General features: G+C 44.5%; 1 protein-coding gene across 3 annotated transcripts in view; it reads right to left on the bottom strand.

The window, feature by feature from the left end:
* LOC126354705 (juvenile hormone esterase-like) overlaps positions 1–14,846 on the bottom strand; it is a 294,899-nt gene that overhangs the window by 151,083 nt on the left and 128,970 nt on the right. The window contains exon 10 of one of the 3 annotated variants that reach the window (XM_050004525.1): positions 8,445–8,704. The exons of the other annotated variants lie outside the window; for them this stretch is intronic. Coding sequence (XP_049860482.1) covers positions 8,518–8,704 — 187 coding nt within the window. The 3' untranslated portion in view covers positions 8,445–8,517. Of the gene's footprint in view, positions 1–8,444; positions 8,705–14,846 lie in introns of those variants that run through there. 3 annotated transcript variants of the gene reach the window in all.

Raw genomic sequence — 14,846 nt, forward strand, 5'->3', positions numbered from 1 at the left:
CTAACTAGTTCTTCGGTCTTAGCTCTTCCACTAGGAAGATAGAGGAGAGAGGCGCCCTGAGATTGCCGGGTCCCGAACTTAAATACTCTGTTTAAGAGTGTGAGGTGTCGGTTGTGTTGTTCACTCTCGAGAAATTTAAATATTAGTTGCAACACCGGGAGTTCGATGTCGAGACTGACAACCAAGCCCTTAGTCGTATCTCCGCCTTCCTTTTTGAACTGCTCCATATTAGAGGTTCCGATAACTTGGTTGGTGACCCACTTAGTGGGATGTTCGGAAAGGGTAGTGAGCCAGTTCCTCGACGTCCTGCTGAGGCAGGCGTTGATGTGGGCAGTATTCTTATCAAGGTTCCTCAGCTCTTTAGCGATTTAAAGGGTAAACAAGATGATGACCCTGACCTAGCGCCTGTTTGTAAGCAGCTTGTGGCGGGAGTTTCAGTCCAAACTTTCACCTTGCAGAAGGGTATTCTTCGCGGAGAAATAGGTAGGACTCTACAACTTACAATTTGTTTGCCGTTCGAGCTCGCTCCATCGATTTTCCATTATTTTCTTAGTTCATTGGTGGAAGGCCACTTAGGCATCCACGAAACTATTGCGAAGGTTCGTCGTCACGTCTCATGGCTAAACCTTTCCAAGAATGTTCGCCGCTTAGTCGGGGACGGGGGGAGGGGGGGGAGTGAGCTCCGTAAAATAGCTTAGTCTAACCCAAATTCACTTAACTGTCTTCTTTGTTCGGAATATGAGCAACACGCAATAGATAAGTTGTGTATTAATTACATGGGACCAATACCCCACACTAAGGTCGACAGCTGTTACCTTCTTGTTATCGTGGATGCCTTCTCCTGCTGCCTTTGGCTTGTTACTAATCGAGCGATGATGGCAGATGTAACTGTTCATCACCTTACCAAGATATTTTTTCTGTCTGTTCCTCCTAGGGCGCTTGCAAGTGATAACGCTCCAGCCTTTGTTTCCAGGGATTTTGGCAAAGGCATCAAGCAGATCACCACCGCCCCCTATTATCCGTAGCTGTTATCGCGGAAAGGGTAAATAGCAATCTTAAGGTCACTCTTGTAATCTACCACCCAAGGTCTCAAACCAAGTGGGATAGTTTCTTTCTCTGGATCAACCTTGCTTTTAATTCTGCACAGCATGAAGCCTCTGGAGCAGCTCTTAATTCTCCTTTGGAATATTACTGACCTTCTGCCCAGGATCGTTGACTTGGATCTTATTAGGCAGAATTGAGGAGAAACATTGAAGTAACTCACAAGTGGCTGAGGAAACATTATAAGCAGGGCAGGAGGCCCTTTCAGGTTAAGGCTGGAGACAGGATCTTAGGTTGAAATCAAAGTGCCCACTACCCTAAGCCATTCTAGCCAAGTCTTGCCTCAATAAGCCTGGCCGTGCCTTGTTATTGCTGCTTTGATTTGAAGATCTTTCAATCCCTTAATTGTGGATTGCTGAACCTTTATATTTTAAAATCATTGTCACCTTCCTATTCCAAAATTTTTAGTGCCCAAAGGTTCTCAAATTGTCACGGTAATACCCTTTCTGTAATTGTAGAGAAGTCACATTGGCCTGGTTGAAATTTTACGAGTGCTTAAAGGACTCTCGAGTTATATTTTTACGAATATTGAGCATATTTGTTTAAAAGAGGCATTAGTTGATCTGTAAAAAAATTTGCACTGTTTGAAGGGGTATTTGAACCGCCTTACGTAACTTGTCTTAACTTTCCTTAAACTTCCTGTTCTTTTAGGGCTACTTTACTGTAAGTTTGGCCATTCTGGTTTGCCTCCCTGAAATCAATATGACAGTTACTTTTGATTATATGTTATTGATGTTTTAAGTATACCTTGTTAAATAAAGGATTACCAACCACTGTGAAGCAACAAATGACTTTCCATAAACTCAGCGCCCACCTTCCTCCAGCCCGTTAAGTTGTTGTCGTATCCTGGGGCATCCACTAAGACTGAGAAGAGTCAAGGGAAAAAAAACTTCAGCAAGTCGCGTCGGGTACTAAGAGCAGTAGTAGATCGCTTACTATCTGCGACAGATGATGGTAGAATTAGGGAATTTAGAAGTGGGTATCATGCAGGCGGGGGTACCTTTGACGTTGTGAGACGTTGTCACTCGGCGGCTGCAGCTGGGTACCTGCCTTGTCTTCTCGCTCAGATCGGCATACGTGTAGCAATTGAGTTCGTCATCGGTGAATGTCCGGTAGGTCACATACCGGATGCAATGGGTAGGTTAGTGTTGGTAGTTTGTTTGCGCGTCAGTGTGCGAATCTGTCGGCTTTCATGCTGTTGCCCGCTGGTGGGCTGTGATAGCCGCTGGCACGTCCATTCAGTATTGCTGGTGTTAGCTCGCCATAGGTGGTTAGGCCCTCGCTAGCAGTGTCTTTGGTTGCTTATGCTTCTACCTATGGTTGTGTTCTTAGTTCACCAGAGTAAGGACGAAAGAATTTATAGAGTCACGAGTTCTTGAATTGGCGCGTAGCGAGTTTTTTAATACTTCCTTGACGGTTGCCGGCCGGTGTCGCCGAGCGATTCTAGGCGCTTCAGTCTGGAACAGCGCGACCACCACGGTCGCAGGGTCGAATCCGGCCTCGGGCATGGATGTGTGTGATGTCCTTAGGTTAGTTAGGCTTAAGTAGTTCTAAGTTCTAAGGGACCTCAGATGGCAAGTGCCATAGTGCTCAGAGTCATTTGAACCATTTGAACCTTGACGGTTATAAGGCGGCATTCATCGTGAGGATCCGTTGTGCGAGTGTAGCGTGGAACGTTGCTAATGATCCGTAGTACTTCGTTCTGCATGACTTGTAGGCGGCACTGGTGTGTAGGAGCTGCATATCCCCAGACGGGAGTTGCATACGTCATCAGAGGTTTGATTATTCTCATATATATGGACCTAGATACCGTCCTATTTAGTATACTTTCCCTGTTGAGCGTAGGGTAGAGTTCTTTGAGCCTCGCGTGCGCTCTGTTGGCTACGTATTCTATTTGGATCTCCTATGAAAGTTTCCGTTCCAGACAAACAACGAGGTATCTAACTTCCTCTCTGAAACGGATTAGGCGTGTATGTAGTGTTACCTGTTGTAAGAGGTCCATGATTAAGGAATTTGTTGTTAGCGCATTCGGGCAGATGTAATTTCGATGGATTGCTCACGTGCTGCCTGCGATATGTAAGCCATAAGAGAATCTCAGACCAAAGAGCAGTGTTGACTGCAGTAGGAACTGTGTGTTACTAGGAGTAAGTAGTTGCTAGCTAGCAGTCGTGTGTGTGGAGTTGGCTGGGCCGGTCGTGGGAGCGATGGAGGTGCCTCAGCGGTATAATATAAGGTAAAAGCAGCCTCGCGCAAATGTAGTATTGTTATATCATGTCCCATGCAAATGTTTTTAAATAATCTCTTAATAATAATCTTTCTCATAAAAAGTAACTTTTGACAATCATTCATTTCAATTTAAAGATTTTACTAATTTCTCCAATCCTTGGTCGTCCCGATTATTGTAAATAAAAGTCAGTTCTTTCTTTTTATACATGACAAATCTATCTGCCAGCATTGCACTGGGCTGTGCAAGAAAAGTTTAGTTTCATATAGGAGCAGATATATATGCGTTATCCACCGACTAGACTGAGGTAAGAATTTTCAATTTATTCAGTATGATCTTTCAGGGCCATGACGCAGCACTGCTGACGTCCAAAATTTACCAGGTTAAATTGACAGCCAATTATTGAAAGGTTATAAGTGAGCGACAATTTTATCGAGAGGTTTGTCACATTGTATTATTGGTAGGTCACGCTAAATGTCAATGCTATACATATTTTCACTGTCGGGTAGTTCCGCTAAATGAGAATATTATATATTATTTTTTGTTGTTGGGAGGTTTCGGAAGTTATTTTGTGGGGAGGTTACACTGTCTACTACGTTGATGTTTGCGTTGTAGTTTCGGTCTTCATATCAACAGAACTGCTTGGCACTTGTCGTCATTTCCTAAATGCGCCATAATTCGAACCAAGGCTGGGCACTTCTGAGTGCTGCCTGCATTCATGAATTGATGGATGGCTCGATTATTCATGTAGATGGCTAATGTATTTTGTGTTGCTGTGATATCATTAACGTAGAGGTTGAACAAGATGGGCCCCAGTATGTTTCCCTGGACTGCCCTAGCTTGAATACCGTGTTGTGTCGACTGTTTGCCCTGCACGTCAGTAAGGAAACATCTGTTGCTGAGATATGAGTGAATTAGACGTACACACGCATCGGGGAAACTAGCTTCGCTTAGTTTGCATATGAAGCCGTTACCACAGATGGTCGAAAGCTCTTTCGACGTCGAGGAACACAACCTCTTTGGCTGTTTTCGTGTTGTAGCCATGTGTTACACGTTCAACTAAGCGGAGGAGTTGAGTTGTTGAATGGTGATGCCTAAAGCCAAATTGCTCTGGCCTTAGGGTGTTGCTGGCGATGCAGTGCCTAGTGGTGAGTTTTAGTATTACCTTCTTGACAATCTTGCTGAACGACCACAGCAGACTGATGGATCGGTAATTTTGTGGGAGGGAATGGTATTTCCATGGCTTCGGGAACATCGTCTTCCAAAAGTCACGCAAGTATTGGTGTTGCATTCGTTATATGAGTGAGGTATTGTACGGCTCTATCCGTGAACTCCTGGAAGACACGGTTTTGAATGCCATCGGCACTGGAATGCTTGACAGCCCATGTGATTTCATTTGTGCTAGAACGTCTGATCTCGGTGCGCGTGGGCTGGGCTACAAGGCGGGTAACCACGTGGCCCGTTTCAAGTGTGAATATTTTCAGTTGTGAATACTACGTCTGACAGAACCACATTCGGCATGAAAGACGCTGTAAGTGTTGAGGCCATGAGCTCTGACTTCTACTTTGGGGAGTATGCATGGCCACCTGGGCCTCGTATAGTAGGAATGTAGTGTTTGTCTCTAGCGAAGTGTCTGGCTACCTTCCACATGTCAGGACGTGTGATATTTAGTCCTGCGAGTCCATCCCCCCCCCCCCCCCCTTCCATTTGTCGTTCCTAAGTATCTGCATTTACTCGCGTATTAATACCTGCAGTCCGTTAAAGTGCAGTTTATAGAATGGATGCCTGGTACGCTACCATTATATACTGAGGCGATTTTTCTGAGATAAGGCCCAGGATTTCCTGGAGCATGCCCGTCGAGTATTGTTGAGGTACCAGACATTGCGTCTTGGGCAGCAGTAGTGTGTACTTTCACAGTCTAATCAATTTGTTGTGTGTTATTAAATTCGTGAGTGTCTGGAAAAGACTATCAAGCATTTCCATGAACAGAGTCCAATTCGCGCGCTTGTAGTTCAGTATCCGGCGTGGTTCCGCGTCCTGCAGTTTTTCTTCTGTGTGAAGTACTACAGGCATGTGATGCGAGTCCAGATCGTTTTTACCGTACGTTTGGTGAGCTTGTGGTGCCGGGTTCTTCTTCATCTCCTCCTCCAACGTGACGTCTGGCCAGTCTGGACTGGAGTCGATCTCGCGGCCGCAGATTTTATGTACTGGGTGCGCCATCGTCCAAGGGCTTTTACGTGGTCATTTCCGGTGCGGTTCTCCGCTTGCTATCTGCAGCGCTCTTTCGATGCAGCATGTGAACCCAGGATCCGTTCACCTTGAGGCTTTCTTCTTTCTTGTTGAAGGTACTGTCATGTTTGTGTATTCCTATAGCTTCTCTGAATATTTGGGAGTGATAGCTCTTCTCTACAGTGAGAACTTCCGTGTTAGCGGATTTTACTATGTGGCCAATCTCACACAGTGAGCGCTACGCCACGCCCGATTTCTCCACCTACCCCAACCTGCAATGCCGCTTATATTCGGTGATCCTGGTGTTGATACAATAACTTTTTTTAAACAAACACATGCAAGAAAAAATTTTAGTAACATACGTTTCAGTTCTCCAACTCTTCTCTTTGGTCTATTCTAATACAATAAGATATGTTATGTTATGTTATGTTAACTGGGGACCCAGAAACGACGGAGAGGCTCCGTCCCCGCCGCAGCCGCAGTGGTCTACAGCCCCACGACGACTACCGCAGTCCACTTCACCCCTCCGCCGCCCCACACCGAACCTAGGGTTATTGTGCTCTTCGGCCCTCGTTGGACCCCCCCCCCCCTCCCAGGGAACGTCTCACACCAGAAGAGCGTAACCCCTATGTTTACGTGGTAGAGTAATGGTGGTGTACGCGTACGTGGAGAACTTGTTTGCGCAGCAATCGCCGACATAGTGTAGCTAAGGCGGAATAAGGCGAACCAGCCCGCATTCGCCGAGGCAGATGGAAAACCGCCTAAAAACCATTCGCAGACTGGCCGGCTCACCGGACCTCGACACAAATCCGCCGGGCGGATTCGTGCCGGGGATCGGGGTTCCTTCACGACGGGAAAGCCGTGCGTTAGACCGCACGGCCAAGCGGGCAGGCATACAATAAGGTAAGAGGACTTAACTTCCATGCCGACAATTAAAACTTTATCTATACTTTTCGATCCGTCATACACTGTCGGCACAAATTTGATTATACTAGCGGACAGTGGCCTGACAACAAGCCGAAGAGCCGAACCCTGGAAGAGGAGTCTGCAGGTGAGCAGATAGTCTGAACACCACTTAGAGACGAGCAAGGAAATAAAGACAAAACGCGACCAGTCCGAAAGACTGAATACTAGCACATGGAAACAAAGCACATGGTGCGGCGTAGGCCATCGCCGACGATTGGTAAACACCTTTGTCACTGGTACTGTCCATAGAATGCCTCACATAAGCCGACCAGGACAGCGTTCCGTACTACTCTGCCATGAGACGCTATAGATGACTGCTGGCGGGGATACTAAACCCTTACTTGTTTATTTTGATTATGTATACACTGGTGTGACAGATTATGGGATAGCAATATGCACATGCACAGATGGCAAAAGGTATAAAAGGGCAATCCTTGGCGGAGCTGTTATTTGCACACAGGTGATTTATGTGAAAATATGTGATTATGGAATTGACAAACTCTGAACTCTGATTGGTACCTAGAGCTAAATGCATTGGACATTCAAAATCGGAAATTGTCAGGAAATTCAATATTCCTAGATACATTGTCAAGAGTGTGCCGAGAACAACAAATTTCAGGCATTAACTCTCACCACGGACAACGTAGTGGACGTCGGATTTTATTTAACGACCGACAGCAGCGGATTTTGAATGGAGTTGTCAGTTCCGACAGACAAGCAACACTGTGTGAAATAACCGCAGAAATAAATGTGGGGCGTACAACGAACGTATTCATTAGGACAGAGTGGCCAAATTCGGCATCCATAGCCCTGTGACAGGTTTCGAGGGCTGCGCAGACCCCACGAAGCCATGGACCCAGGTTGTCAACAAGACACTGTGCAAGCTGATGGGAGCTCCGTGGTAAGGGAAGTGTTTACATAGAATGTACAGCGTCCTCTGGTCGGATTGACCGGATCATTGACTGAAAATTGTTATGTTCGGCTACTTGGAGACCATTTGCAGCCGTTCCTGGGCTTCACGTTCTCAAACAACGGTGGAATTCTTGTGGGTGACAACGCGCCCTGTCACAGGGCCACAACTTATCGCGACTAGTTAGTATAATATTCTGGACAATTCGAGTGAATCATTTGACGACCCATATCGCCCGATATGGATTCCATAGAACATTTTTGGGACATAATCTAGATCTCAGTTCGTGCACGAAATCCTGCACCGGCAACTCTTTCGCCATTACGGAAGGTTGTAGAGGCAGCATGGCTCAGTATTTCTGCAGGGGACTTCCAATGGCTTGTTGAGTCCATGCTACGTTGAGTTGTTGTGCTACGCTGAGCAAAAGGTCTGACACGACATTACGAGGTACTCCACTATTTATGTCACATCAGTGTAGACCTGAAGGTCTATTCCGTCAATGTTTTAAACCACTAGGAATTTGCTGCTTCGCCTCATCCATATGTTAAATGACAAATATTTGTGCAACAAGTTTATACTGCAACATGAACTGTCAGCAATTTGACCACGATCAACTACAAAGGACTGCGCAATTAGTCCATCTTTAATCCCTACTATATCTCTAAGATATTACAGCTTGGATAGTGTAACTAGCCGAGCTGTAATTATTATTATATCTCAAATGTAGTATAACTTGTATCAAATGGTTCAGATGGCTCTGAGCACTATGGGACTTAACTACTGAGGTCATCAGTCACCTAGAACTTAGAACTAATTAAACCTAACTAACCTAAGGACATCACACATATCCATGCCCGAGGCAGGATTCGAACCTGCGACCGTAATGGTCGCGCGGTTCTACACTGTAGCGCCTAGAACCACTCGGACACCCCGGCCGGCTGTATCGAACGTTCAGCTCATTTTATTTGTTGGCGAATGTGAGATGAAAACAAATTTTCTAAATGACAAACGTCATTTTAAAATAAAGGGCGTTTATTGAACTTTGATGTGAAAAATTACTAGTCTATTTACATAATTAACAATTATCCTAGAGTTCTTGTTTTTCTACGTTTCTCTGAGGCACCCTACTGAGTGGAAGCGATCTCCAGAATTCCATTCGCTCTTCGAGTAGCCCCTTCTTCGCTTCCAGCTTCTCGCCTATTTCCAGATACTCTGGTTGAGTGTCTGAAGTCACTCTCGGCCAATGTGTCAGCTCGTCGTTCGGTGTTGGGTTTCTGCAAAATACGTAAGAAAATACAAACAATTATTTTGCTCATTCCGCGAATTGAAAGACTGAACTATATTTTAACTAACCATGTCGAAAAAAATTTGTAAATATCCAAATTTTTTACTTTTGAAAATATGAATCAAAACTTGAAACTGAAAAGAGAGAATAGACCTATACGGCAGAGCGAGAATGAGTACAACAGAGGAAATAATACCTGAACAAATGCTGTGAGTCTCTTCCCATACACACTAATAAATGTCATTTTTATTCGTCGCCAACTTTTGGCGTGTCAGTGTCCATAATCAGAAGAATAGAGAAGACTTGTTTGTCTAATTTCTGTTGCTAAAGGGGTGCTAGATTTCTAGTTTAAGCATAATCAGATATCATATGTACATACTTTGCATTTTTTTTAATTCTGCAGTTAATAAGGTTGAATAAATATCAGTTAACATCACTTAAAAGCAATGGTTCTGCACAGATTGCTGGAATTGTCTGTAACAGTAATTAATACCCGTTAAATTTTTTGGCAAAGGCGTGTACCGTAACAGTTCATTACTTCTTCAGAAGTATAGGTTGGATCTGATTCGTAATAATGTGTGGCAGATGGCAATGAAAACTATCTTTCAAAGGCCTCCCAATAATTTTCGGCTGAAGCCCTGCTGGAGTGAAATATTTCATAATGAAATCACATGCAACACACTAATCGTATGGAACTGTCAGACGTATTTCGCCCTTGTTGTATTAAAGACATCTTGAATGAATTTTACTAGAGTAATATCTAGTTTTGTTCAAATATGATTTTGAGCACTGTGCGACTTAACTTCTGAGGTCATCAGTCGCCTAGAACTTAGAACTAATTAAACCTAACTAACCTAAGGACATCACACACATCCATGCCCGAGGCAGGATTCGAACCTGCGACCGTAGCGGTCGCTCGGTTCCAGACTGTAGCTGCTAGAACCGCACGGCCACTCCGGCCGGCTCTAGTTGTGTTCATGCATTTGTTAATTATGGATTTGAAACAGTTAACGCCCATGTGTTAAACATCAAACAATAAACACTCAAATCCTTATACACATACACACACACACACACACACACACACACACACACACACACATTGACACGGGGAAATAACGAATAGAAAGGAGTAGAAGAAAGCTTGGCTTCTATACACAAACAAGATCACAGATGCCAAGTGAATAAATAATAATTTTCCCAGGAAAACTCACCATACTTGTCGTGTTCACAGTCTCACGTAACAGTTAACCAGTGAAGTGATCCAAATCATACAGCAGACGCAAAACGAAGTGTGAAAATCGAAAATTTGTGTGAATATACGAGTGTTGGAGCTTAAATAGTGGCAACTATTTAGTCACAACCGATACAAAAGAGCTACATGTTTGCACCTGTTACTGTCCTTCAAAATAGTCACCAGTGTTGTATAGAAACCGTTGCCAGCGATGTGGAAGGCGTAGTGTACCGTTAGCAGAGCCTGTTCTGTTGACGGAGCGAATGGAGCTGTCTAAAGTTATGGTGATTCTCGTGTACGACTGTGATGGTGTTACCCTAACGCATTACGTTCCTCCACGGCAGACCGTCAATGCACAGTATTAATGTTCGTTTTTGGAGCATCACCTGCGACCAGCTTTGCGAAAGAAGCAATGACACTTTCTGCGCAACCCACCCATCATTTTGCACGACAATGCGCTGGCGCATACAGCGCAAGCTGTGGCTGCTCTTTTCGGTCGATGGGACTGGGAAGTACTGTACCGCCCACCACACTCCGCGGACTTAAGTTCCTTGTGACTTTGATTTGATTACGAAGATGAAGGAACCACTTCGTGGCATTCGCTTGAGAACTGTTCCACAGATTCGATAGGCACTCCATATATATAAAGTTGTATATTGTCCAAGAAAAATCTACTGAAGAGGCCTGTAATATAAAGGGCCAAACGCATCTGGAAATTGAATAATACTACTGCAGAAAGGAAAAGGCTTTTTATTTTCGAATGACCTGTAGTCTGCTTTTTGTGCATTAGTTTTCTCATACAAGTAAAATACCATGTCGTGTGCAGAGAATATCTGTACGGAGACTAGATTTATGGAGTTAATGGAACAGAGTAGAAGAAAATAAAATGTATTATTAAGAAACAGGGACGTGGGATTTCGCGCATATGGTATTTATCACAAGTATGCAAATAATTAATTAATCAATTAACTGCACTCTATACTGAAAATCTACACTTCTCAGTGAGTCATGGAAATAAAACTAGCAATAATTCAGCCGGAGAGTATCAACTAAAATTCAGGGTGTCCTAAAAGTCTTTCCCTGATTACATAAATTGATTACTCAGGCTAGAAGTAAGATACAAATATGAAACTTGTGTCGAATTGTTTACAACTATCAAAGTTTTTTTCTGTTTTAGGTTCGCAGTAGGTAAGTAGTGGATTAAGTGCAGAGCCAAAGAAGCCATGTTAACCAATCAGGAGAGGGCACAGTGTGTCCTGTGGTACCATGAGACACGATCACCAACCACAGTGCAGAGACACTTCCAGACAACATTTGGAAGGAATCCACCTGATGTCAAGAGCATTAAAGCGTGGTATGAGAGGTTAAAGAACACAGGATCAGTTGCTGGCTTTCCGAGGTCTGGTCGACCAAGAACCTCAGCAGACAGGGTGGAAGCTGTAAGGCAGTCTTTTGTGCGAAGTCCGAAGAAATCGGTGCGCAGGGCCTCACGTGAATTACAGGTGCCAAAAAGCTTTCTTCATGATATTTTACACAAACGTTTATTGTTTCGTGCATACAAGGTGCAAATCGTTGCCCAGTGACAGTACACGTCGATATGGCTTTGCGGTCGAAATGCTATCACGTATTGAGGACGATGATGGTTATTTCAGACGAATTGCCTTTTCCGACGAAGCGACCTTTTTTGTCAGTGGAGTAGTGAATCGCTATAATGTGCGCATTTTGGGTTCACAACCCCCTGGCGAGGTCATGGAGTGCACCAGAGGCAGTCCCCTTGTTTCAGCAAGACAGTGCACCACCTCATTAGGTTTTGGACGTCTGTGCCTATCTCGATATGACCTTTCCTGGGCGATGGACTGGTCGTGATGGGCCCACAGTTTGGCTTCCACGCTCTCCTGACATAACCCCATTAGACTTCTTTTTATGGGGTTAAGTCAAGGACGGGATCTACTGAACACGTGTACCAGATCTTGAAACCCTACGGCAACGTATAACCACAGTCGTTGACTCGATCCTTCCAGTGATGTTGGCTAATGTGTGGACGGAAATTGAATATCGCCTAGATGTGCCACGTACTACATAGGGTGCTCATGTGGAAGTGTACTGATGTGTGAAAAAAACTTTGATAGTTTGTAAACAATTAGACACCAGTTTCATATTTGTATCTTACTTCTAGCCTGAGTTATCAATTTATGTAATCAGGGAAAGACTTTTCTATCACCCAACATTGCAGTTGAATGACTCTGATATGTTAGTAAGTTTTGATGTGGTCTCGCTCTTTACTCGTGTTCCTTTGTCTGATTCGTTGCGGTTAATTGAAGTGAAGTTTGGATTGGAACTAACTAATTTGTTTCGACATGTGTTTGACGTCCACGTATTTCTTATTCAATGACCAGTATTACGAGCAGACAGATGGAGTTGCGATGGGTAGCCCGTTATCTCCTGTGATTGCAAATCTGTTCATGGAAGACTTCGAGGAGCGTGCATTGGAGTCGGCGCCATTGAAACCTGCCTGTTTTTTCAGATACGTTGACGATACTTTTGTTGTTTGGCCGCATGGCAGGGAGAATTTGAATGCCTTTTTAGAACATCTAAACTCGATCCACCCCAACATTCGTTTTACCATGGAGGTGGAAGAGGATGGTTGCCTTCCCTTTCTTGACGTTTTGGTTAGGAGGAAGGTGGATGGATCGTTGGGACATGCAGTTTATAGGAAGCGTACTCACACTGACTTGTATCTGCAGGCGGACAGTTGTCATCATCTGGCCCAACGTGAAGGGGTACTTCGTACCCTGGTACACAGGGCACATGTCATCTCCGACGTTGAGACTTTGCCTGCTGAGCTGGCCCATCTTGAGGCTACTTTCCGCCACAATGGGTAGAGTGAAAGACAGATTGAACGGGCGTTGCGATATCAACCGTGCGCCAGGTGACTGATGATAATTGTCAGTTGACTCCTAAATCTATTGCCTTTTTGCCCTACATAGGAAGCACTTCAAACAAGATAGGTCGTATTTTACGGAAATACAATGTGAAATGTGTTTTCCGACCTCCATCTAAGATCAAAGCGCTTTTGGGGTCTGTTAAGGATGATCTTGGTTTACGTAAGGCAGGTGTTTATCGCATTCCTTGTAGCTGTGGCATGGCATACATTGGTCAGACCATCAGGACCGTGGAGGACCGGTGTATTGAACATAAACGGCACACGCGACTACAGCAGCCTAGCAAATCTGCTATTGCCGAACATTGTTTGGACACTGGTCACCCCATGTGGTATAATAATACCGAGATATTAGCATGCACGTCCGGCTATTGGGATAGTGTGATTAAGGAGTCTGTTGAAATTAAATTGGCTAGCAACCTTGTGAATAGGGATGGAGGCTTTTGTTTAAACTCGGCCTGGAAGCCTGCTCTTTCACTTGTTAAAAAACATAGGGACTGAGTTAACGTTTCCTCAACTACCAGTCCATAGTTTCTTACTATCGATAGCTCTGACTTCGTTCATCTTTGGTGGCTTTTGTTTAGGTGTGTGTTATCTTTTCTGTTAGACTCGCAGAACCGAGCTCTCGTGTTTTCTGCACTTCGTCTGGTCGTTGCAGTTAAGCCTTGAAAATGGTGGAGGGTGCATCCGCCGAAATATCGGCAGTTGTCGAAAATTCAACCTAGCTGAATGCCCGTAAGTACTTTGAACCCTGTACATAATTAATATGGTTCCAGAAAATCTAATATCCCTCGCCAAGTTGAATATTCATTTGAAGATTCGCTGCTTAGACTACTTCTCAGTATCACGGATCATTTTACTGGTTCACTTTACAATTTTTCAACTTACGTCGAGGTCAGGTAGCCGAGAACTCGCTAATCACAGTAAAATGAGCGTATGTCCATTGCTTTCTGCATGTGTGAAGACAAGAAAAAAAATCTGGTTGCAGTTTAACGATACAACTAAAAACCTATACATTAGACCCTAGAACATAAATTTTTCGAAACCAGTCAATAACACTAATATCTATGGCACAATATGTTTCAGGGGCCGCGTTACCCTTCAAAACGAAATGACTAATAAACATAAGTTTTAGCTTAAGCTCACTTAGTACCCCAGGGAGAAATCTCTCACAATAGTGTTGTAACTACTTAAACGCACAGCTTCATTCAGATTTTATCAAAAATGTTGACTTCTAAACTGTTGCGCTTCTTAAAATTACTAGCGAAAGTTTCCACAAATGTTGATAATGCTAATGAAAAACTCTCGGTTTTTTAGCTGGATTGTAGCAATGAAATTTCGAGACGTACGTATGAATGTCACCTCTGTTATAAGGGTCGGTGTACTGTGATCCTTACCGATGCAGGACGACAAAGCATGGTGTACGGTGATGAGAGTCCATGTAGGCATTAATGAGATGACAGCATTAGCAAATTAGCTTTGATTTTACAACTGAATCATCTTCTCTATAGTACCAGCAGGAGGACGGCGGACGCAGCACGCAGGAGTGGAATACGCTGACGCGTCCAGCTGAGCAGCCGCTGGAGGGCGTCTAGCTTTGATTTTACAACTGAATCATCTTCTCTATAGTACCAGCAGGAGGACGGCGGACGCAGCACGCAGGAGTGGAATACGCTGACGCGTCCAGCTGAGCAGCCGCTGGAGGGCGTCAGCAAGGTCGCGGCACCTAACGCAGCAAGAGCGGCGCCGTGCAGGGCAGCCAGTCTGGCTGATGGAGGACACTGCCTGTCCAGCGATGACGCCCAGCAGGTCGAAGGGGCCTTTTACCATCTCACACTCATCGACATCGAAGGGAGTACCCCAATAAACTTCCAGAAGCTCTGCAAAGGACGCCGATGGTGATGCAGAGATATGTCATGGGCTCTCCACCAGAGGAAGGCCGTGGATGTCAGCGTC

The sequence above is a fragment of the Schistocerca gregaria genome, chromosome 3 (genome assembly GCF_023897955.1).
Source record: "Schistocerca gregaria isolate iqSchGreg1 chromosome 3, iqSchGreg1.2, whole genome shotgun sequence".
Lineage (NCBI taxonomy): Eukaryota > Metazoa > Arthropoda > Insecta > Orthoptera > Acrididae > Schistocerca > Schistocerca gregaria.